Raw genomic sequence first — 23,039 nt, 5'->3', positions numbered from 1 at the left:
TATAGATCATTTGAAAATATATGCAGTGCTTTTACTTTTGAATATTCCCAGTCACTTAAATGAGAACAACTAAATATTCTTTGCATGCATTAGAAGCAGTATAGTATGTGGTTAAGTAGTTATAAGTGCAGGCTTTGGAGTCTTAAACTTGAGTCAGGTTATGGTTCTGTCACTTACTAGGTAACCTTGGAAAAGTTACTGAACTTCTCTGGAAATCAGTTTTCTCAGCAATAAAATGGGAATAGTGATACTCACCTCACTTACCTTACAGGGCTGTTGTAAATATTAGAAGAGATATAGTATGGCAAATGCATAGGGCTGTGTCTAATAATGTATAATTGTTCCAATTTGAGAGTTTTGAAAAACATTTTTTCGTTAAAGAAAATACTGAATAACTGCAATGTTCCAGACACTGTTTGGGGACTTGGTGAAACTAAGATAAATAAGTTGTAATTTTTCCTTCAAGATATGCACAGACTAATAGAGGAATCCAGCATGTAAAAACCAGCTAAGACTGAATGTGATCCACACCAAATACAATGCAGGGGCTGGCCTGAAAGGCAGTGGCTCTCCTTAGAGTTGTGCAGTGCACGGCCTGCTCCACTGAACACCGCAGCCCTAGCTAGGGGAGAGGAAGCCTCAGTGAAATATGAACAGAGCCCTTGCATTTTGAACAGGGACTTGAAGGATGCCCAGGAGTTCAGTAGGTGGAAAAGAAGGCAGGTCATTCTGGGCATGGGGAGAAGGCATCTCTGTGAATCACCAGGTAAAGCCAGAGTGTAAGGTGCAAAGTGAGGGGCGTCTGGAGATGTGTATGATAATAATAATTAAGTTCCAGCAGAGTACTGTTTCTCTCAGTGAGAGGGCAAAGGTCAACCCTGGATTATCCCACAACTGGGTCGTCACAAAGGACAAAGCAGCGAAGTCCAGATTCTACCGTCAACGTGTGTTGCAGGGTGATTGATCTTCTAATGCTAAGATGGGGTTTGCATTTAATGTTGGCTTTATTTTGACGTGCTCTAAACAGGTGCATCCACATTAGAACACATCACTTTCTCTTTTGGTTTTATGCTTTCATTCTGTTACAGATCACATTGAAGGTATTGGCCTTTTGTGAAACAGTCCTATAGAAAGTCCTCTTGAATCGAAGGATGAGACAGAGCAATGTAATACTTTGTTCTTCATTTGCCCAGACACACCTCAAGGAGGAATGCATGCCCCACCCAAGAGCGGAGGGGAGGGTGTGAACACAGGGTCTGCCACACTCACTTGACTTTGGATGTGGGTCATTTTTCAAATAGGGCTGATGGTGCTTTAGAGAAGAAAGAAAAAATGCATCTAAGATACAATGAATTGTTTAGTCTTTATGAAGTTTTGGAAAGTAGAGTGTGGTGAATTTTTGGCTTTGCCGTTAGAAGTGTTCTGTAGTTTAGGTGTACCCTAAACTTGACGGTAGATTTATATTAGGAAAGGAAAACTAATTTTGATTTAATTTTTGATCTATGTTAATTACAATTTATGTTTTATTAGATAACTTAAAAATAGATTGTAGGGAATTCCCTGGCAGTCCAGTGCTTAGGACTCCATGCTTCCATTGCAGGACACAGGCTCCATCCCTGGTTGGGGAACTAAGATCCCATAAGCTGCACGGTGCGGCCAAAAAAAAAAAAAATTGTATTTTTTGAGGCAGTTTTAGGTTTATAGCAAAACTGAGTGGAAAGCACAGAGAGTCCCTTAGACCTCCTGTCCCCTCCCCACCAGGCACCCCTACTGTCGACACCCCGCACCAGAGTGGTCCATTTGTACAGTCAATGAACCCACATTAACACATCATATGCTCAAAGTCCATAGTGTAGGTTAGGGTTCACTCTTGGTAGTGTACATTTTGTGGATTTTGACAAACGTATAATGACGTGTGTCCATATGGTAAACTCTTTTTTTAATGTAATAAACTGATTTCTTAAACAAATGTTATATGCAAACATGAATTGAAAAGTATACATGTTTCAGCGTTAAACACATATTCCTCTACCAACAGAATGAAATGTCACCCTGAGTCACCTTGGGTCACCAGAGGTCTCAGTTGACTCTCTGCTAGTATTTGACCGTGTCCTGTATGACTTTATCCTCCTGTTACTGAACGCAGGTTCATGTGCTCGATGCAGTGAGGCCAAACAAACCGAAACGTCCAAGTTTGGAGCAAAGAAAGGTTTATTGCAAGGGCCAAGCAAAGGGAACAGGTGGATCGTGCTCAGAAATCCCTGAACTGATAATGCTAAATGTTTTCAGGGTCAAATTTGGTTTTGAATACACAGCTGTGCTGCCATTTCATATGGCATCCAGAGTGCCCAGGCCTGGCTTAGTTAGCAGAAACAGTCATCCCCTGGGGAAGCAGAATATGCCAGGGTCCCTGCTCCCAGAAACCCTGGAGTTGGGAGAATAGGAAAAACAAGAAACAAAACAAAGAGAACAGCCTGTGCCGAGGTACAGAAACAGGAAAGAACATGGAATTTTCAGGGAAGGGCAGAGTGCAGTTTGCACAGATTTGTGTGTGTGTGTGTGTGTGTGTGTGTGTGTGTGTGTGTGTGTGTGTAGGGGTCATGGAGGGGAGGATAGGAGTGTGGGTAGGTAGGTGGAGTCTGCTTTTGAAGGGTTTGATGTACCTGGCTAAGGAGTTTTAACTAGATCCAGTAGAACATTGTTTCTAAAATGTGTCACAAAAATAATTAAAATAATCACCACCTTTTAATGTACCACCTGTTTTGCTGAGCGCCTTTCATAGATCACCTCATTTAATTTTTCTAACAAGTCTGTCAGGTGACTACTCTTGCTGTCCCCATTTTATGGATGGGGAGACCACAGTGTAGTCACTGGACTGGCTCCAATTCAGGTAGACTGACTCCACCATTCTAATTCCCAGGGATGTGTAGTGGCAGAGAAAGGGGATGTGGTAAGATGCTTTGGGAAACACTCTCATAAGTTCTGCAGTTAAAAAAATAAATGTTTGAGCTCAGTGTTTCACAATTAATTTAGCCTTCTAGTAAATACTCTTCGAATCGTTTGGGTAATAAAACACTGCCTGGAGATGGAAAGCCGTAAACAGATTTCAAGGTGAAGCATGACATGATCACCTTGAGTTTTAAGAAAAGAACCAAATAGCCGAAAAACAATGGGGATTGGGTGACAGGAGGAACAGAGATGCTAATTAGGTGGGCATAACAAGAACTTGGCAAGAGGAAATAACGTGAACCCCTTAAGAAAAAAAATTTTTATTTGTTTTAAATAAGTTCGGGAAAAAAATCAGGTATGAGTTTCTGGCTGGGAACTCTATTTAAAGGAAGAGGCTCGGGAGATACAGGAGGCTTAGAAAATTAGAATTCTGATAATATAGTTACAATATGTTTGGATCAATGGATTTCCTCTTCCCCAAATGAAATCTTAGGTGGAACTTCAGTATGTAAAATGGAGCTGCTCTGTTTGCTGAGGGGGTGGATAGGGTATCTGGAGCCCCATCTCCTTGTGCCCTTCCCACACACACCCCAACATGGCTTGAAAAATCATTGCCCTAGATTACGAGAGAAATAGCTAAAACAATGTTGCCTTATGACTAACCTTATCTTTAAAAAATAAATACATGGAGAAACAGCAGAGTTTAGTGGTAGGAATGAGAGTTCGGACCAAACTGTCCGAGTTTGAATCCTGGCTCTGCCACTGATTTGCTGTGTGATCTTGAATAGTTACTTAACCACCTTGTGCCTCTGTTTTCTCATCTGTGAATGAAGATGGTAATAGTAGCAGCCTCCGTAAGTTGTTGGGAGGATTAAATGAGTTAGTTTTTGCAAAGTTGCCACCGTATCTCAGTGCTGGGCACATGGGAAGCACTTAATGTGGCGGTCTCCTCTGCAAAACACTACTCAGGTCAGACAGAGAAAGAGAAATATAGTATGTTATATGCGGACTCTAAAAATAAATGATACAGGGACTTCCCTGGTGGTGCAGTGGTTAAGAATCTGCCTGCCAGTGCAGGGGACACGGGTTTGAGCCCTGCTCCAGGAAGATCCCACATGCCGTGGAACAACTAAGCCCGTGCACCACAACTACTGAGCCTGCGCTCTAGAGCCCATGAGCCACAACTACTGAAGCCCGCACGCCTAGAGCCCGAGCTCTGCAACAAAAGAAGCCACTGCAATGAGAAGCCTGCGCACTGCAACGAGGAGTGGCCTCCACTCGCTGCAACTAGAGAGAGCCGGCGCATGCAGCAACAAAGACCCCAACGCAGCCAAAAATTTAAAAAAAAAGAAAAGAAATGATACAAATGAACTTGTTTACGAAACAGAAACAAACTCACAGACTTAGAGAACAGAACTTATGGTTATGGGGTGGGGGGAAGGGTCGGGGGAAGAGATAGTTAGGGAGTTTGGGATTGACATATACACACTGCTATATTTAAAATGGGTAACCAACAAGGACCTACTGTATAGCACAGCTCAATAATATGTAACAACCTAAATGGGAAAAGAATTTGAAAAAGAATAGACACATGTATATGTATACCTGAATCACTTTGCTGTACACCGGACACCAACACAACATTGTTAATCAACTATACTCCAATATAAAATAGAAAGTTAAAAAAAAAAATAAGACACCACTCAGGCTGTCTAGACCCCCTACAGTCCCTCCAGAGTCTGGGCTCTCACCCTTTTGTAAGTCTGCTCATTCCATTTTTAGATGGCTTTGATCATTAGAAGCTATGATCTTCCACTGAGCCAGAATCTTTCAGTTCCTTGAACAGTTATTAATTTCAGATTGTGCTGCCCAGTAGGATAGCCCTTGGCTACGTGTGGCTATCGAGCACTTGAAGCGTGGCTAGCTTGAACTGAGATGTGCAGTAAGTATAACATACACAGCGGATTTTGAAGACCTACTATGAAAAAAAGTTAATATATCTCAGTCATTTTTATAATAGTTACATGTTGAAAGCATAATATTTTGAATATACCATTTTATTTTCTTTTTTAATTTATTTATTTCTGGCTGCATTGGGCCTTCTTTGCTACATGTGGGCTTTCTCTAGTTGCGGCGAGCGGGAGCTATTCTTCGTTGCAGTGCACAGGCTTCTCATTGCGGTGGCTTCTCTTGTTGCGGAGCATGGGCTCTAGGCATGCGGGCTTCAGTAGTTGTAGCACGTGGGCTCAGTAGTTATGGCTCGTGAGCTCTAGGGTGCAGGCTCAGTAGTTGTGGCGCATGGGCTCAGTTGCTCAGCAGCATGTGGGATCTTCCCAGACCAGGGCTCCAACCCGTATCCCCTGCATTGGCAGGTGGATTCTTAACCACTGTGCCACCAGGGAAGTCCCTATACCATTTTAAGTAAAATTTATTAACGTTAATTTTACTTCTTAAACAAACTTCATTAAAATTAATTTTACTTCTTTGTACTTTTTAAATGTAGCTACTAGAAAATTTTAAATTACATATGTGGCTCGGGGACTTCCCTGGTGGTCCAGTGGGTAAGACTCCATGTTCCCAATGCAGGGGCTCCAGGTTCAGTCTCTGGTCAGGGAACTAGATCCCGTTTGTATGCCACAACTAAGAGTTTGCATGCCGCAACTAAGAGTCTGCAGGCTGCAACTAAGAAGCCTACATGCCGCAACTGAGTCCGCAGGCTGCAACTAAGAAGTCTGCATGCATGCTGCAGCAAAGATCCCACATGCCACAAAAAAGCCCCGGCACAGTCAAAATAATAAGTAAGTAAATAAATAAATAAATAAAACGAAGTAGTGTTAGCATAATAATTTTAAAAAATTCAGGTCACATTTAAAAAAATATCTGGCTCACGTTATATTTCTACTAAACACCGCTGTTCTAAGAAAAGCAAGGAGGCCATGTTAATAATAATAAGGAATATAAACAATTCCAATAAAACATAAAAATATGCTAGAATTATTTCCTTTAGGGATAATCGTGGCTCTACTTTTAATTAAAAAATAATGAGGAGGGATAAATAATTTTACACAGGTACGTGAGAATACTTTTCATGGCTATACTCTATTCAAGGTAGAGAACTGTTGTTTTATTCGGAAATTCAGCACTTTGGGGAAGAATAAATTTGATAACTCTTGGGCCTCTTCTAAGGCTAAACTAAGAGCCCTGGTTTTTAAAGGAGCCTAAAAAAAAATCCATAACCATTTCATAGCGTTGGTGATTATCCTCTAAGTTATTCCCCTTTTCTTTTGCAAATTTATATTTTCATCTTTACTGAAAGCTGATTTATCCAGAGCTATCAGCTATGGTAGAAATGTCTCACATTTTGCTCTTTTCATAATGGCTAGAGCTTACAAAGGTACAGAATCTTAACATGCATTTCCTTTCATCAGAGTAAAGCTAACCTACATTAAGGACATTTCTATGGCTTGATTTTATGTTAATCTTTTGGGAATTGGAAATTTATCTGTGATAATGGGAGTACTCGAACACTTCATTCCCTGGCCCTGTCAGATAATAGTGGAATTTGCTGTATTTTGTAGCTAGCTTAAGCATATCTATATATGTTTGTATTTGCAGAGGACTAAAATAATCAACCATAATTAAGAACTGATTGAAGAGTCCTCTGCTGGGGAAAGTTCTGAGTTTTGCATTGCTTTTTGTCTTTGTAAAGATTATGATGTGAAATCTTACTAGCTTGATGTCAATTCTGTAAGGTAAATTGGTGCTAGTGTCTATTTTCTAGATACAGAGATTGTAGGTGAAGCAATCCCCTGGTCTTCATCTTTTTGTATTTTGCGAGTGAGTCGTGCAGCCTCAGAAGAGTGAATTTTCTTGGCTATGAGATTTGCCTCTTGGGTCTGTGTTACTCTGCAGTTTCTTTTCCTGTACTTTTATGAAAAGATTGACTAGGAAAATGAAGATGGTGCAGTTGTTAATTATAGATGTGCCAGTTATAGAAATCCCAGACTATCCAGAGCAGAGGTTGATTGCACACAAGTTGTTTTCTGCAGTTATCCAACTGATGTATGGTGGTTTATTTTCCAAAGCATTTGGAATGTAATTGCGTGAAGTGCTGTTTTCAGAGTCTGTGTCTAGTCACCTTTTGGAGTATTTTCCATGCCTCCGTGAAAGTTTGAATGCTTGTATGTAATTCCTATATATTTTATGTGAAGGTGTCTCAACCTCTTTGTTTCTTAATTTACAACTGAAATATACTGGCTACGACAGGGACCCTATTACAACCTAATGGAAAGTATTTTAAACTTTTGCTTCTGGATGATTAACTCTTCAGAATGCTTGAGATAAGATCGTGGATTTAATCCCTAGTAATTGCCAAGACTGTGTCTGTAACCCTTATAAATAGTTAGCATTAAAGCTGTGTCATTGTCATCAAACTAGAAAAACAAGACCCTCAAAAAATATCTTTCCTTATTAATAGCTACCATGGGGGATAACACCATATTTACAAATAAATGAAGAAATCAATCAAAAACATCCCAAACTGTTTTTAAAGGCCTTATTTACTACAATCTTTTCATGATACCGGAAGAGGGCTCTTATTATGACACTGAAGGATTCACATGCCAATCTGCCACTGAAGAAACTAGCCTGTTTTTGAGGGCTCACATACATTTATCCTTCCCTGTTAAAATGCAAAACTCCAAACCAAATAAACCAGGGAACTACTCATATGAAAATGACAATTTATGTGGCTCTTCTTACATTATTTTTTTAGTAATGCATTTTTGCATTTTTAGCAATTGATTCAGAGATGTGGTTCCTTTCCCTGGGAACCGGTTCTTCTGTCTTTTCTGTTCTTTTTTTAATAAATTTATTTATTTATTTATTTTGGGCTGAGTTGGGTCTTTGTTGCTGCGCGCGGGCTTTCTCTGGTTGCAGCGAGCGGGGGCTTCTCCTGTTGTGGAGCATGGGCTCTAACCGCGGGCTTCAGTAGTTGTGGCTCGTGGGCTCTGGAGCGCAGGCTTAGTAGTTGTGGCGCACGGGCTTAGTTGCTCTGCGGCATGTGGGATCTTCCTGGAGTAGGGCTCGAACGAACCCGTGTCCTCTGCATTGGCAGGCGGATTTCTAACCACTGCACCACCAGGGAAGCCCTGTCTTTTCTTATTGCAATGAACTCATTGCAGAATTCATGGCACCAGAGCTGTTTTCTAAAGAAAACTAGAGAAATAAAATGGGATTTAGAGCTCACACAGAGGTATCCTGAGGATTAGATGGACCTGGTTTATGTTTGGTGCTTTGGAGATAAACCAAACAAGTGTCTCAGGCATTTTCTTGGGCAATATGGTGGAATCCTTTTGGTCATGGAGGAGGTAGCCATTTCTACCATTTCTATTTGGAATCCACCACATTTCCTTCAACCATCTGGCAGCGTTTAGCAGTGAAGCTCAGCTTTCAGAATTCAGCTGGAGTTGAAATTGGCAAGTCGCTTATGAACAGGCCTGGTGTGGTCTCAGCTGGGCTTGATGGGAGTAATCGCCCCTTGGCTGACACACAGGAAGTTGATCGGTGCACATGTTAGTTTAAGTGAGTGGTTAGGTTCTGATTCCATTTCCTGTGATGAATTTTGTAGACATGGCTGAATAAATGTGTTGCCGTGTGAACTTGAACAGAACAGGGTAAGAACTTTGAGACAGGGTCTTTCTCCTCCATTGAATACTCCAGAGCAGGGATGTGGCTAGGGGAAGAGCGGGGGGCGGGGAGGGGGGGAATGGAGAAGGTTACTTGGGGCAGAGCTTCACAAAACAGTGTGCGGATGGGGATCTCATTCATAAATGAACTTCCCTTCCTCCTAAATAACTCAATACAGCACTTCTAAAACTAGGTCGTACTGGCCGTAGTATGTAGAAACTGTGTCCTCCAGATTACCTGCCTCTGCATTGGAACCCCATTTCTTGAATAGTTAAATAATTGTTTCATTGGATAAATGCATGGTGAGTCACCCAGAAATACCCTGTGTCCTCTGGAAAAGACTGTGTTGCAGCAACAAAAATAGCTTACGCCATGGATTAGGTTTTGGCATTGGAAGTGGTTTACCTTGTTATTTGGAATTCTGTACTGTTAATTATGGCTCAAGACTATTATCATACAATGATTTCTTTTGTACCTCATCATCTTCCTTTTCTGTGTGTGCACGTGTGCATGAATGTATCTTTGTGCATGCATGTATGTGTACTCCATGGAATATTCTTTCTCAGGGTGTTTTTTTTTTAATTAATTTATTTTTGTCTGCGTTGGGTCTTCGTTGCTGTGCGCGGGCTTTCTCTAGCTGTGGCGAGCGGGGGCTACTCTTCGTTGCGGTGCGCGGGCTTCTCATTGCGGTGGCTTCTCTTGTTGCGGAGCACGGGCTCTAGGCATGCGGGCTTCAGTAGTTGTGGCACGCAGGCTCAGTAGCTGTGGCTTGCGGGCTTTAGAGCGCAGGCTCAGTAGTTGTGGTGCATGGGCTTAGTTGCTCCGTGGCACGTGGGATCTTCCCGGACCAGGGCTCGAACCCGTGTCCCCTGAATTGGCAGGCGGATTCTTAACCACTGTGCCATGAGGGAAATTGCGTTTTTTTTTTTTTTTTTTTTTTTTGAAGCGGGGAGCTCAGTTCTGGTTTAATGATTGGGTGGGAATGAGAAAAGGAAATTTAAAATACCGGCCTTCAAAGCATAGGAGAAGTAAAAGTTAAATCTTTTTTTTTTTTTCCAAAATCAATTGTAGAATGTTTATGCAGTTACTGTGGACCCTTTATAGTTTGAATGTTACTAATTTGAGTGAATGTTACAATTTGAATGAAGTATGGACCATAAAATCATAGCTCCAAATGTGAAGACTCCATTTAGTGAAAGATAGTAAATCATGGTTGGCTTGTTAAGCAATTGCAAAGTTTGCCCTCCCTTTCGCCACCTATGCTTATAAAAGGGCTCTTTTTCAACTAAAATAATTATCACATAGCCTGTCACTGTTTACATATATTACCTCATTTATCATATGCAAACTCATTACTAGCCATCTACAATATGGTAGAATACCCTCATATGGCGCTGTGCTCCATGAAGGAATTCAGTATAATGCAGAACTGCCTTGGACCCTTTTCAGACGGTTTATTAAGTACCCAGATTGCCTCATTTTAAGGTTAGCCTAAGCCCACATGATAGATCCCCTAGGAAAGCATCAGAGTGATGTTCCAGTGTCCCATGAACACCTACAATGAGACTCTAAAGAAAATCTTCGGGGAGGCACTGCTTTGTGATTTTTTTTTTTCTTATACCTTTTAGATTTTTATGTTATTTATAGGCCTTCTAGCTTCTGCTTTTGCTTGCTTTTTCTCCTTTATCTTTAGATAACTTCTGTTTTCTTTTTTTAACATCTTTATTGGAGTATAATTGCTTTACAGTGTATTGTTAGTTTCCGCTGTATAACAAAGTGAATCAGCTATACATATACATATATCCCCATATCTCCTCCCTCTTGCGTCTCCCACCCTCCCTATACCACCCCTTCTAGGTGGTCACAAAGCACTGAGCTGATCTCCCTGTGCTATGCGGCTGCTTCCCACTAGCTATCTATTTTACATTTGGTAGTGAATGTATGTCCATGCCACTCTCTCACTTCGTTCCAGCTTACCCTTCCCCCTCCCCGTGTCCTTAAGACCATTCTCTACGTCTGCGTCTTTTAACTTCTGTTTTCTGATTCTGTGGTCGATAGAGATGCCAATAGCACGATGACAAAGATTCTTGAGGCTTGCCTGCCTTCACTCACTGAGGATGATGATCATGGTGATAATAGGAGCAGCAACCGAAGTCACCGTTTATGAAGTAGTTACTTAATGTGGGCCACGCACACGTGGACAGGCATTATCTCATTTACACCCCTAACAGCCTGTGGGTGATGGTTGTAATCACCATCCCCGTTTTACAGATGAGAAAGCTCTGAGACCCTCGGAGGCTCCATCACTTGTATAAAGTTATCAAGACAGAGAGTGTAAAAGCTGGGAGATAAACTGACTTCAAAGCCTATTTTCTTTCTGTTCAGCCACATTTCATTTCCCCTACGTCATCAGTCCCATTGGAACAACTAATGGGCTCACTGGAGCTGGGAAATGAACAATAGGGTCAGAATTCACTCAAGCAAGTTGGTCTAAGTTGATAGAAATATAACCTCGGCTCTGTTCATTGGCATTTTGTTGCTCAAGAAATGCATAGATTTCTGGTATGGACTTGCCCTTTGGAAAATCATGGAGGAAATGGTCCCATCTGAAAGTACACCCGTTTAAAAATATCCTTTAGAGTATTTTGGGTCTGCAGCTTTATGTAGGGAAGGATATGTCTGGTTTTCTGGTAAAGTCAGAGTCAAAACTTGATTACAGATTTTGGTGGGGTGGTGATGGGGATTGATCTATAGTATTGTTGAGGTGGCAGCCGGCTGGAGTGGGAAGGTCGGCGCAAAAATGCCTTTGGAAATTAAACATTGTAATGAAATGATTCCTTTGAAGGCGGCTTTCCAGGTGTGCTGTAAACCATTCTAGGCTATAATTGAAATATAAAAGAATGCTTCAAAAGCAGTGATCTATTTTTTAGCGACTGTGTGCTAATCCTGAAATCCTAGCATGAATTAATGTAAAGACAGGATTGGATGCATAAAAGTACCTGTTTTAATCGTTTAGAACGTTGTTCAAAACTAACCCGGTTGAGGCTTCAAGTCTAAGGGTGAAAATCTCACTCTCATCTCTCAAATCCCCCCATCATCTGCCAGGAACAGCCACCAGGGGCTCCTGTGGCAGCTGTGAAGAGGGGCTACTTCCGCTCTCCCTGCTTAATGCCGGGGAGAGATTCCCTGCAGTTCATGTATAATGAAGTGGTCGAGGCCGATGTTTTTTAAAAGTACTTCATTAAAGCTTAAACAGTGAATCAATTTTCTGTTCCAATCCGGTACTGTATGAAAATATCTACACTGCTGAAGCTTAATGTTGGCAGAAGGTTTCATCTTTGGAGTTGAACCGTAAGTTACTTTGTAGCAGGTGAGAGAGCTGTGTTTGCTTCTGCTCCTGCGCTTCACTAGCACAGGGAAGTCAGCCTTGAGATCTTAGAATAAGTCCACACTGTCCCCACTCTGCATCACCCCCGCTTACATAGCATAGGTGCATCAGTACCCACATGTACAAACAGCTGCAATGGGTAGGAATACTGCATCTGGAGACTCAGAGTAGATTACAGTACTGGGTACCTGTGGTTTCTTTTCATGCGTCCCAAAGTTCAAAAGTAAAAGCCGGATCCTTGTGTACGGGCTGAGGCACCAAAGGGGAGCTAAGGTGCTGGAGTCTTATTTCCTGTGTGGTCTCAGGATGCCCCTTGTAACCATGAACTGACGCTGTTTTATCCTTTTATCTAGACGCACTACTTTGGCCTTTGGTTTCTCAGCAAGAGCCAGCAAGCACGATGGGTGGAGCTGGAGAAACCTCTGAAGAAACATCTGGACAAATTTGCTAATGAGCCTCTGCTTTTCTTTGGAGTCATGTTTTATGTGCCAAATGTGTCGTGGCTTCAGCAAGAGGCCACAAGGTAGGTACATTTTTTCCTCCGTGTTCCAAGTAGGATGTGGATTAACTGTGAGGCTTCAGATGAAGTAGATGAGCTGGTTGATTTAGGGTGTGTGTGTGTGTGTGTGTGTGTGTGTGTGTGTGTGTGCGTGTGTGTGTGTGTGTGTGTGTGTGTGTGTGTGTGTGTGTGTGTGTGTGTGTGGTGGGGGAAGAGGGTGGCATAGTTGGGAATTGTTTACCAGTTGCTTTGCAGCTTTGGAATTTTTGTTTGAATCCATGTAGCTAACCCCAGCGGCTCCCTGTACTGCTAGTGAGGTAGCAGTGACCCTGAAGCACGTAGAATTTTGTGTCTAGCAGCATAGACTGTGGGTAAAATCAATAGGCTAGGATTTCATGAAAAATTAACCACCTAAAACCGTTTGGTCCAGTCCTTCCCTCAAAATGTCCCCAAACAAAATGCATCATCAGACTCTGGATTTGAGGATTGAGAAGGTAACTGAAGATGGGAGTAGAGTTGAGGAAAGCGCCGAGAGGGCAAGAGTTCTGGTTTCGTGGGTTGAATACGAGGAGGCAGGAAGCCAAGGGCGGAGCGATCTGGGGATGAGCCCTGCCCTCCTGCTCATTGGCTACTTTACCTGGGAGAGAAACCATGTGCCATCTTTGAAGTGATATTTTTCCCTCATCTGTAAAGTGAGGGATTTGAATGAGTCCCAAACGTTCTGATAGTCTGCGATTCTGTGAATGAAACGAGTGCGTTTTTGTTGGTGTTCGTTCAAATATGCAGGTGGCGGGGGTGTCTCCTTATCATTCTGTCATTTCCGGTACTGAAGGGAATCGCAGAAACCCTCTACTTTAAGCCTTTTACTTGGATCATGGCGTTCAGAGTGCTTGGGAAGCAATGTCAGCGGCATCCCAGGTAGAAGGAACAGTATTCTACTTGATTTTTCCATGTGTCATTTCTTAGATTTTAAATTTCTGAAATAAGGATGCAGTTGAAATTTTTGTTTACATTTTAAGGTGATAGTGTCCATCTTCTTCTTTTTTTAACCCATATCATTGTTAAATAGGTGGTATTTCTATAAACACAGGCCATGAGAGAGCCGACAGTCTGACCCAGGAAACCTATGTCAGTCTTTCAGGTGTCATTCATTTGAAGCACTTGATTGTGTACCATCGTGCACTGTTTTCAGGTGATTTCATTTATTTAAGTCCTTTCTGTCCAAGAAATTATCTCCTCAAGTCAAATCAAAGCAAGATGATTTCCTCCAGCTTTTGAATCCTTGAGTACTTTACACAGTGTTAGGAACACAGCATTAGGGTAAATAAGAAATACTTGCTGATTCATGGCTCTTGGACCATTAAATGCAAGAGAATGAGTGCCAAGGATGAAACATGGACTATAAATTAATGCATATTGGGAAAAGTACAGCCCGTAAGAAAAAAAAAAATGAAGTGGTGTTCCTCTAGACAGATTTATTCTGTAAGGTCTGTTCAGGAAGAGCAGTTGAAATGGTGAGGGACTCAGAAATTGTGCTTTATGAAGTTAAAGAAAAAAAAGCTTGTTTAAGCTCAGAAAAATGAAGACTTGCAAGGGTACAGTAGCTGCCTTTGGACTCTCATGGGGAGGGAATTCTGTGTCAGCTCCAGAGCACAAAATTAGGGCCGGTAATAATGAAGTTCAAGGAGTTGAAAGACTTCGGTTATCTGGCTCGACATAAGAACAGACTTTCTAATAATAATAATAATAATAATAATTTACTCCATGTAAAAGTGGAGTAAGCAGGGGCTTCCCTGGTGGCGCAGTGGTTGAGAGTCTGCCTGCCAATGTAGGGGACGCGGGTTCGTGCCCCGGTCCGGGAAGATCCCACATGCTGCGGAGCGGCTGGGCCCGTGAGCCATGGCTGCTGGACCTGCGCGTCCGGAGCCTGTGCTCTGCAAGGGGAGAGGCCACGACAGTGAGAGGCCCGCGTACCGCAAAAAAAAAAAAAAGTGGAGTAAGCAGACTTATAAAAGGGCAAGAGCCCCAGTCTCTGAAAATGCTGTAGCAGAGTGAGAGCCCATGTAGTGTCTTGTAGAGGAGACCGCCATATTGGGAAGAATGTTGGAATCATCAGTGGTTCTCAAACAGACCAGGGCCTGCTAGATCTTAATTACCCAAAGCATTTATTATAAATATGGATTCTAGGGCCGCACCAGAAGTCTGAACTGGAATGTCTCAGACTGGGGTTCACAAGGATGTGTTGTTTAAAATAAAAAATATTCCTCAGGTAGCTCTGATGTTCATTCAGACTTGGGAATCAATAAGTTAGTTAACCTCTAAAACTCTTTACAGTTTTAGATTTTCCAGATAAGTAAACTTAATGCTGCATTATTTGACTGTCAATATTTGCATTTATAAGCTGAAACAAAAAGTGTTTAAATCTCAGAAACTGAGGTATAGAGTAGGAACTTTTGAATTTCTTTTTGCTCAGTTAGGTTGGTTCATTTAAGAAGTTTGATAAGGAAGGAAAGAAGGGTTTTTCAACACAGGATTTTGAAGCAAACTCTGTTACTGTTGTTTGATCAGAAACACTAACAGAAAATAATTCAAAACTTTGAAGGACATTTTTTAGACTTAAACATTGGAACTAACCTATGTAGATTTCAGGTATAACCTTCTCTTTATGGGAAAGTATGTTTAAAATTAGGAACCGGTTTGCATGAAGAGTTTTTTTGGTCCTCCCCCTCCCCCCCCCAGCATTGCAGGAATTTTTGTTGTCCCAAGGGGCCCTAAAACTGGAATGTGCCTGGGGGGGGTGGGGGGCGGCGGGGGCGGCAGGGTCAGAGCAAGGGAGGTGGAGAAATAATACAGAAAAGTGTTGTAAATAAAGAAAGGAACATTGATAGAGGGAGAACAAAAAGAAAAAAGGAGGGAATTCCCTGGTGGTCCAGGGGTTAGGACTCACCCTCTCACTGGGGGGGACCAGGGTTCAATCCCTGGTTGGGGAACTAAAATTCTATAAGCCACACTGCATGGCCGGGAAAAAAAAGAAAGAAAAAAGGAATACATATACTTGGGAAGGTTGAGGGACACCAACAATGACCCAGGTGTGATCCACTGAGACTCACCTGGGTTTTAGGCATATAGACTAGAGGGTAAAGGAGACTGGTTTGAACAGAATAACAGTTTTAAGTGCTCAAGATTTCTGGGTTTGATATTAGAGATGAATAGAAGAGCTGAATTCAAGGTGAAGAGTGCTACCAATCGTCATTAGGAGCCCTTGGGAATCTGAGCCTTCCTGGGAGGTTTTAGAAGCATCTGCGGTCTCAACTGAATATTGAAACTGTCCTCCAGGCAGAGCAGCCAAGGAGAAGCAGTGGGGGGGGGGGGCGGGGGGCGGGATTCCAGAGGAATGTTTGACAGAGGGCCCCGGCAGCATTCATGAGGAGCCGGTTAGTGGCTCACTCCCCAGTCAGCCCCTGTTACCTGAGTTACCAGGCATCTCAGGTGGAGGTGGGCTTTGGCTTCTCTGAGAGCACCTGGGATCCGCAGCATCTGACACAGAACAGTTAGTCTTTGTGATGCCCCGCAGAGTAAGATGTTTGCATAGATTAGAAATAGAAATCTGTCTTTCATTGTGGGCAACCCTTTGGAGGAGGCAACCGTTCAACCATCTGTGCTTAAAAAATAAGCCTTTGTCTGGAGCCAACCACAGTTGTTTTCACCCAACACATGTTTGCAATGGTTCGGCTACTTCTCTTGGAGAGTAAAACAGGTTCTATAGCATTAGTCGGGACCAGCCATTTCTTTTCTGATTAAGGACAAAGAGCTTGGAATTAATACTCTGTGTGTGTGCGTGTGTGTGCGTGTGCACACACGCGTGTGTGCATGCATGTGTGTGAACCCATATAAAGACACACAGGGGTGAAAGAAAGATATATTTAAAAGACGTATGTTTCATTTCTCATCTTCAGACAGTCTACCCTTGAAAACTTGCAGGTTAACACAGTATTTGGAACAATACAACAAAAATTGGAGAAGAATGTTGATTGCAAACTGTTTAAGAAGGTGATTGACTTAAGATTATCAAGTCCAGGTTTTTTAAGTTAGAAAATCGAGAATCTTTGTTTTTTGACATTAATTTTGATATGCTTTGTCTCATCTCATTTCCAGGATATGACTTTTGCAGAACAAATCTCTTCGTAAGTGAGGGAAAAAGGCCAAGATACTATGGGGAGTAGGGGACGACATGGACAGTTCAGGACCTACATTTAGGTGGTAACTGAATAGAAGACCAAAGATATCAAAAGGAGAATACACACAGAAGTACACATAAAAGGGGAAAAACAAAACAAAACAAAACTCCTGATAGTCTTACAGAAGTGTGAAAAAGCTGGTGAAAAGGACACACTAATAGACAGATGGAAGATGAGTCATGAAACCATAGGAATTAAAGAGATTAGGAAGAGAGTTTGTTAGCCCTGTTCCAAACTGTAAGATACATTACCTTGGGGCTTTAAAAATGTTAGTTTTCCTCCTTTGGTTAAAATGACTCAAGGGATGGGACCACCATATTTTTTTCCGTTTTGCTTTGTTTCTCATCTCCCTTTTTACCAGCTTATCTGCTCAGCAAAGGGACTCTGGCTAGGAGTTCATCTTCCCCCATCCTGTCCTCCTCCTGACTCAAAGGAAAGATTTTTGTAATGTGTTTTAATGATGTGCATAGCAACAGGCTCATTATAAACACATGGTTTTCAGATTTTTTCTGGACACGGAAAGAAAAAAGATGGTTTGTGAGAGGTGGAGAAATTCTTAGTCAAACAGAAGGATCCTTAATAATAGCCAGGGGAAACCAGAAAGCTGTTGGCCAAGATCGCTGCTTTTCGTTTAGGTCTGGGGTTTTTCCAAGTCTTCCTCCAGTGAGGAAGTCCCTCTTTAGTTTTTTCAATACTAAAGAGAACACTTTTAAGAGAAAAAGTAATTTTTGAAGAGTGAATTGGCTTCAAGGTTGAAGTTGCTGACTGCATACATGGTTTCTAAAATTTTCAATTCTGGGACATTTTTCTGTTATCAGAACATGTTTGTCTTTGCATTATCCCTGTTGAATGGTCTGTTTGCATAGTGCTAAGGGACTTTTAGTTGTCCTAATGAGGGCAGATAACCTTTCCTACTTTTCCAGAACACATTTGTAGCCTGCTGTTGAGGTGCGGCCATCCGCCTTCCTAGAGGTAAGCATCGTTTTGATGCAAAGCAGTGGAACCACTGCTGTGGCCAGCACAGTTGCTCTACCGGCCAAGGACAGTCTTGACACATTGTGGAATTCTGGTGGAAACTTTGGGTCTGTGGGACCTGTTCCAAGCTCTCTCCATCTAGAGGGTGCTGCCTCTGTGTTTTCTGCACTTCTCAGCCTCTGTGGGTCACTCTACTCTTGGAATCACCGTTCTCCTTACACGTCTCAAGTTCTCTAAAGTACTGGACTATGAGGCTATATTCTAGTCTGCTCGGTAAAGCTGCCTAGCAGTTCTTTCCAGAAGGATTTTGAAAAATACTTAATCTCTGTATGGGCTTGTAGGGGGCATTCTACAATGTTAAATGTAGCTCCTGTCTGGGAAGAACTTACCGGACAGCGTGTCATTCCACTAACTGCAAATAAATGCCCACATTGAAAGCTGCACTGTTCAGGTACCATAAAGAGCGTGAGTGCATTTTTGTTGTGATGGTGAGTGACAAGACAGTTACGTTATTACATTGTTAGACTATGGTGGGGGGGCAGTGGTAACCCCCCTTTTCTTCCAATTACATAGTTTGGGCCTCTGGCATATTATATTGATGGCAAAGCCAGATTAGGTGAAGCCTTACATCCCCATAAAGGTTAAATTGGTATTTTGATTTTTTTTTTTTAAACTAGGTTTCAAGAAGTGGTTCCAATGACCTTACAAAAGCTCTCTTCACCTTACCTTTCTAGTAAATACCTATGGTTTCCCTTTTAGTCTCTTGCCATCTGCCTTGAGTGCTATTATAAACAAGTCAGTGTTCAACCAGTGTTTAAAATGTCTCTTTTAAAAGCTCTAATTATGGTAACGTTTCCATTTCCTTTTACAACACCATTTATTTTGTTCCCCGGTTCTGTGAATTCTTTTATTATTTTGAAATGTCATTTTAATGGCTATTTAAAGTTTACCCGTGGGCTGGGAAATAGGGACTCTCTTCAAATCAGACTTAAAATTCAGCATGAATTCCCCGTGGATAATATAATTTGCTGAGAATGGCAAATCCTCCTCCTGGCCAGCTCCAGCGGGTGAATGAGAACTTGTTCTCTCTCTGTTGATGATTGAGAACAGAGTTGTTCCTGCCAGATATTTTAGATATTTTAAGATGCTGTTTATACTGGGATTCAATCTCAAACATCATGCTGTGTGGCTAATGTCATGTATGATGAGATGAGAGAGGAAAATTGCTGTCTGCAACAAGCAGAGCAATCTTGAAGGCGAGAATTGCTTTCCCAAAGGAGATGAGTTGCTGAAAATGTTAGTTGCCATTTGCATTATTTTTCATTTCAGCCTTTATTTTAAGTACCTGTTCCGTGTTAGACACTTTGCTAGTCAGTGGGAGTACAAAATGAACAGATCTCAACACGTCCTCTCTCTCCTGAAAAGAGCTGTATCTCCAAGCAGCTTTTATTTCATCTCTACATGTTTGACTTATTGGAGTTTGTTTGGAAAGCTTACCCAGGGAGCCTGGTAAGTGTCTTCCAGGACCTGTGACCTGTGCAGTTAGTTGCACGGAGCCCCACGCTCAGAAAAGCCCTGCAGTTGGCTTAGTGCACTGCTGTCGTTCTTTGGAAATTCTTAATAATTTTTTTTTTTTTGGCTGCGCCCCGGGGCATGCGGGATCTTAGTTTCCCGACCAGAGATCGAACCCATGCCCCCTGCAGGGGAAGCACAGAGTCTTAACCACTGGACCGCCAGGGAAGTCCCTGAAATTCTTAATTTTTGAATAATGAACGCTGCATTTTCATTTTTCACTAGACTCTGCAGATTTTGTAGCCAGTCCTGCCCAGGACAGCCTCCTACCTCCATCCCTGTTCGTTCATCTCTGCTTGTTTTATTGTTGCCTTGTGACTTTTGCTCTTAGCTCTGGGTAGATCTGAGTCTTCTGTTATGGGTGTGATCAAAGAGGAAAGGTAAAAAGGCAAACAAACAAACAAAAACCATGGGGGAACACAAATAAAATTTTCACTGTCTCTGCAAATATGAAAATAAAATTGAGGTCCTGGTAACCATTTCTGCTCCTGGACTTGACTTACTGGAAAATCCTGTAGAGTTTGGGGAACTGTTATAAAATCAGTTGAATTTCCTTTAGGGAAGCTGATCAATTAGCTTATCTCAATCCTCAACTAGGATTTCCTCATGTTTTGCTTTGAAGAAGATGACTCCACAAAGTTTATACTTTTCTTAATTAAATCGAAAGCACACCTTAGTGCCTACCTCATCATACCAAGTCTTCCAGATGCATGGAATTACTTTTTATCCTTCTCTTTCCTCTCACAGGAAAAAGATATAGATTGCAAGAATAGGTAGGGAGATAGCTATTTAGGCAACACACTGCCAGTAGAACAATGAGGTCTACACAAATAAAATGAAGTTAACACTTAAACACAATCTGGGTGTTTCTTTGATATTCTTTCCCTTTAGGGGAGAGAAAACAAATGGTAAAATAAATCAGTGTTCTTTAATAATATCACTTGACATTATTATTATTTATTGTAGGTGTTCTATAATAAATGGAAGAATTGTAATTTCAAATGGAAATAGGTCCGTGGCATCATTCATGTTTCAAAAGGAGCCTTCATGTAATGTTAGGTTTCTTTAATGCATCTGACATTTGATTTTCACCCTTTGTAAAGCAAGATATGCTTCTCTATGCTTTAACCATTAGTAAAGCAAAGTTTCTGCCAAATAGGTGAAGTATCAATAGTATACCTCAAAAAAAAAACAAAACCCTTTGCTTTTAAAGTGTTAAGATTCTCATTTTCAATCGTATGGTTAATGTGTATTTACTAGTTTTTTTTGTTAATTTATTTTTGGCTCAGTTGTGGCTTAGTTGCAGCGTGCAGGCTCTTTGTTGCAGCGTGCAGGCTCCGTAGTTGCGGTTCGCGGGCTCTGTAGTTGAGGTGCGTGGGCTCTCTAGTTGTGGTACATGGGCTTAGTCGCCCTGCAGCATGTGGGATCTTAGTTCCCTTACCAGGGATCGAACCCGTGCCCCCTGCATTGGAAGGCGGATTCTTAACCCCTGGACCACGAGGAAAGTCCCTATTTACTAGTATTTGATGATCTATTCTGAAATTTTCAAAAGGAAACAAAGATCATGTGCTTCTCTTGAGCTGTTTGGAAAATAACTTGAAATCTTAAGCAAGGGTAATACTTCTGTTCTTTGTGTATTCCTTGATTTTCAAACGTACATTTATTCGTTTGTTTATTCACTCATTCATTGATTTCAAATGGTTCTTTATCAGAGTTACATTGCAGAAGACTGAGAAGGATCCATTTGACTCATGAAACAATAAAGATTTATAAGAGAGCAGGGTTTAAAATTTTAGAATATTCTTTTTTATTTCAAAAGCTGGTAGAACATGATGATCCCACACAGCAGTGTTTACCTTCAGCTGAGGGGTGGAGAGGGGAAAAATAAACAGAAGCGATGGGAAGAGGTGTTCTGTCGTGTCAAAGCATGCCGGCTATGTTCTATGGATTTTTAAAAGACATCCACTTCCTTAGAAAGTATTCCTAGGATTTGTAGGGCTATCATTATAATGGGTGGGATTGGGAATGGTGTGTTAATTTCAATGCTGGGGTTTTAAAAAAGTCTTGCGGGGAGAGGCACAGGAAGTAGTAGATGTTTTAGAATCCTTTGCTCTACTTTTTCTGGGATCTCAGTGCAGGGACCTTAAGTCAGGGCAGAGTGGGTGGGGAAGGAGGAGGGAAGTGGCAGATGTGCTGTATTCCCACGTTAAAGAGGCCTACAGTGTCAGAGCAGCAGCATCTAGAAAGCACAGAATCCTTTTTTGTGCTTTATGGTATAGCTGTTTTCTGACCCAGGACAAGACTTCCAAACCTACCCAGCCTGAGAATATGATAATTCTATGAGGTTCCATGGAAGCATGTAGTTTGTATTCCATCACCTGATAGAATTTAACAATAATCATCATGAGAGTGGCTAGCGTTTATGTATGAGGTGCTGCGCCAAGTGTCTTAGGTGATTACCTTTTCCGGTCCTCACTACACCCCTATGAAGGGGGCTCTATTATTATTCTCTGAAAAAGGATTGTGGGTTTTTTCCCTAATAGAAGTTTTATTACTAATAAGCGGAGATTTCGTCCATCAAAGTAGTTGAATCTTTTACATTACTTTGCCAGAGAAATACTCTCGTCCACATGTCCATCTACTCCCCAGCGTTACCAGAGAAATGGGAGGTGGGGCCGTTAGTTCAAAGGAATCCAGAGGGCTGAAGTACCCGTAAAGTCAGAGATCATACGCTGGCAGCACGAGAGCTGATTCTGGTCTACTGGTGGGTTTTGTTTTACCTGGACCATTTTTTTTTTTTTTTTTTTTTTTTTTTTTTTGCGGTACGCGGGCCTCTCACTGCTGTGGCCTCTCCTGTTACGGACCAAAGGCTCCGGACGCGCAGGCTCAGCGGCCATGGCTCACGGGCCCAGCCGCTCCGGGGCATGTGGGATCCTCCCAGACCAGGGCACGAACCCGTGTCCCCTGCATCGGCAGGCGGACTCTCAACCACTGCGCTACCAGTGGTCCAGGGAAGCCCTGGACCATTTTTTTAAGAATTGAATTTGGATGCCTTACAGATAGGTATAGGCTGTCTAGTTTGCCCAGTTCCCCGACTCCCTGTGGTGTTACAGTCAGCGACGTGGATTCCTTCATGTGACCTGCTGGCCCTGTAGGCATTTAGGTTGTGACTGCTGATACTTGTGCTTTCTATATAACTTGAAGTGCTTCTCAGTACTGGGATCAACCCATAGCTCCGCATTGGCCCAGTTGGGTTTTCGCCACTCAGAGTCCAGCTGTCTTAACACTTTAGCCACCTACCAGAAACTGAAGATGGTTCAGCTGGATGTGGGAGTATCATTTTCCTTACATCCTCATCTGAAAAGTTTGTTTCTATGTCAGATCGCTCCAGGGTGCTAGATGACATATTCTGTACTTTATGTAGTGGAGATGTGGCTTAAGTCTTTCAGAGTTTTCCCCATTATTGTTTTAATATCTGCCTCATCTCTGATTACTCATAAAAGATTCCATCCGTCACAAAGGTACCAAATGTCCTGTAGGCCAAAAAAAAAAAAACCAAAAAAAAACACCCAAATATTAACCAAACATAGCCTATTTGAGAAAGTAGTTTGCCATCTATCAAGACAGATTTACCAGAATCATAGTTTTATATCCAAATGTGGAATGCCACAGATTCCAGAGGCCAGTTATTTTATTGTACAGGTGAGAGAAGTAAGAACTAGAGAGATAA

The 23,039-nt window shown here is 41.9% G+C and overlaps 1 protein-coding gene across 2 annotated transcripts in view; it reads left to right on the top strand.

The window, feature by feature from the left end:
- Positions 1–23,039, top strand: part of PTPN14 (protein tyrosine phosphatase non-receptor type 14) — a 167,490-nt gene that overhangs the window by 66,867 nt on the left and 77,584 nt on the right. For both annotated transcript variants that reach the window (XM_030873006.2, XM_030873005.2), the window contains one exon: positions 12,379–12,548. In XM_030873006.2, the coding sequence (XP_030728866.1) occupies positions 12,379–12,548 (170 nt within the window). The remainder of the gene's footprint in view (positions 1–12,378; positions 12,549–23,039) is intronic.

Source organism: Globicephala melas, chromosome 1 (genome assembly GCF_963455315.2).
Source record: "Globicephala melas chromosome 1, mGloMel1.2, whole genome shotgun sequence".
NCBI lineage: Eukaryota > Metazoa > Chordata > Mammalia > Artiodactyla > Delphinidae > Globicephala > Globicephala melas.
This window is presented reverse-complemented; position numbering and strand designations above follow the sequence as displayed.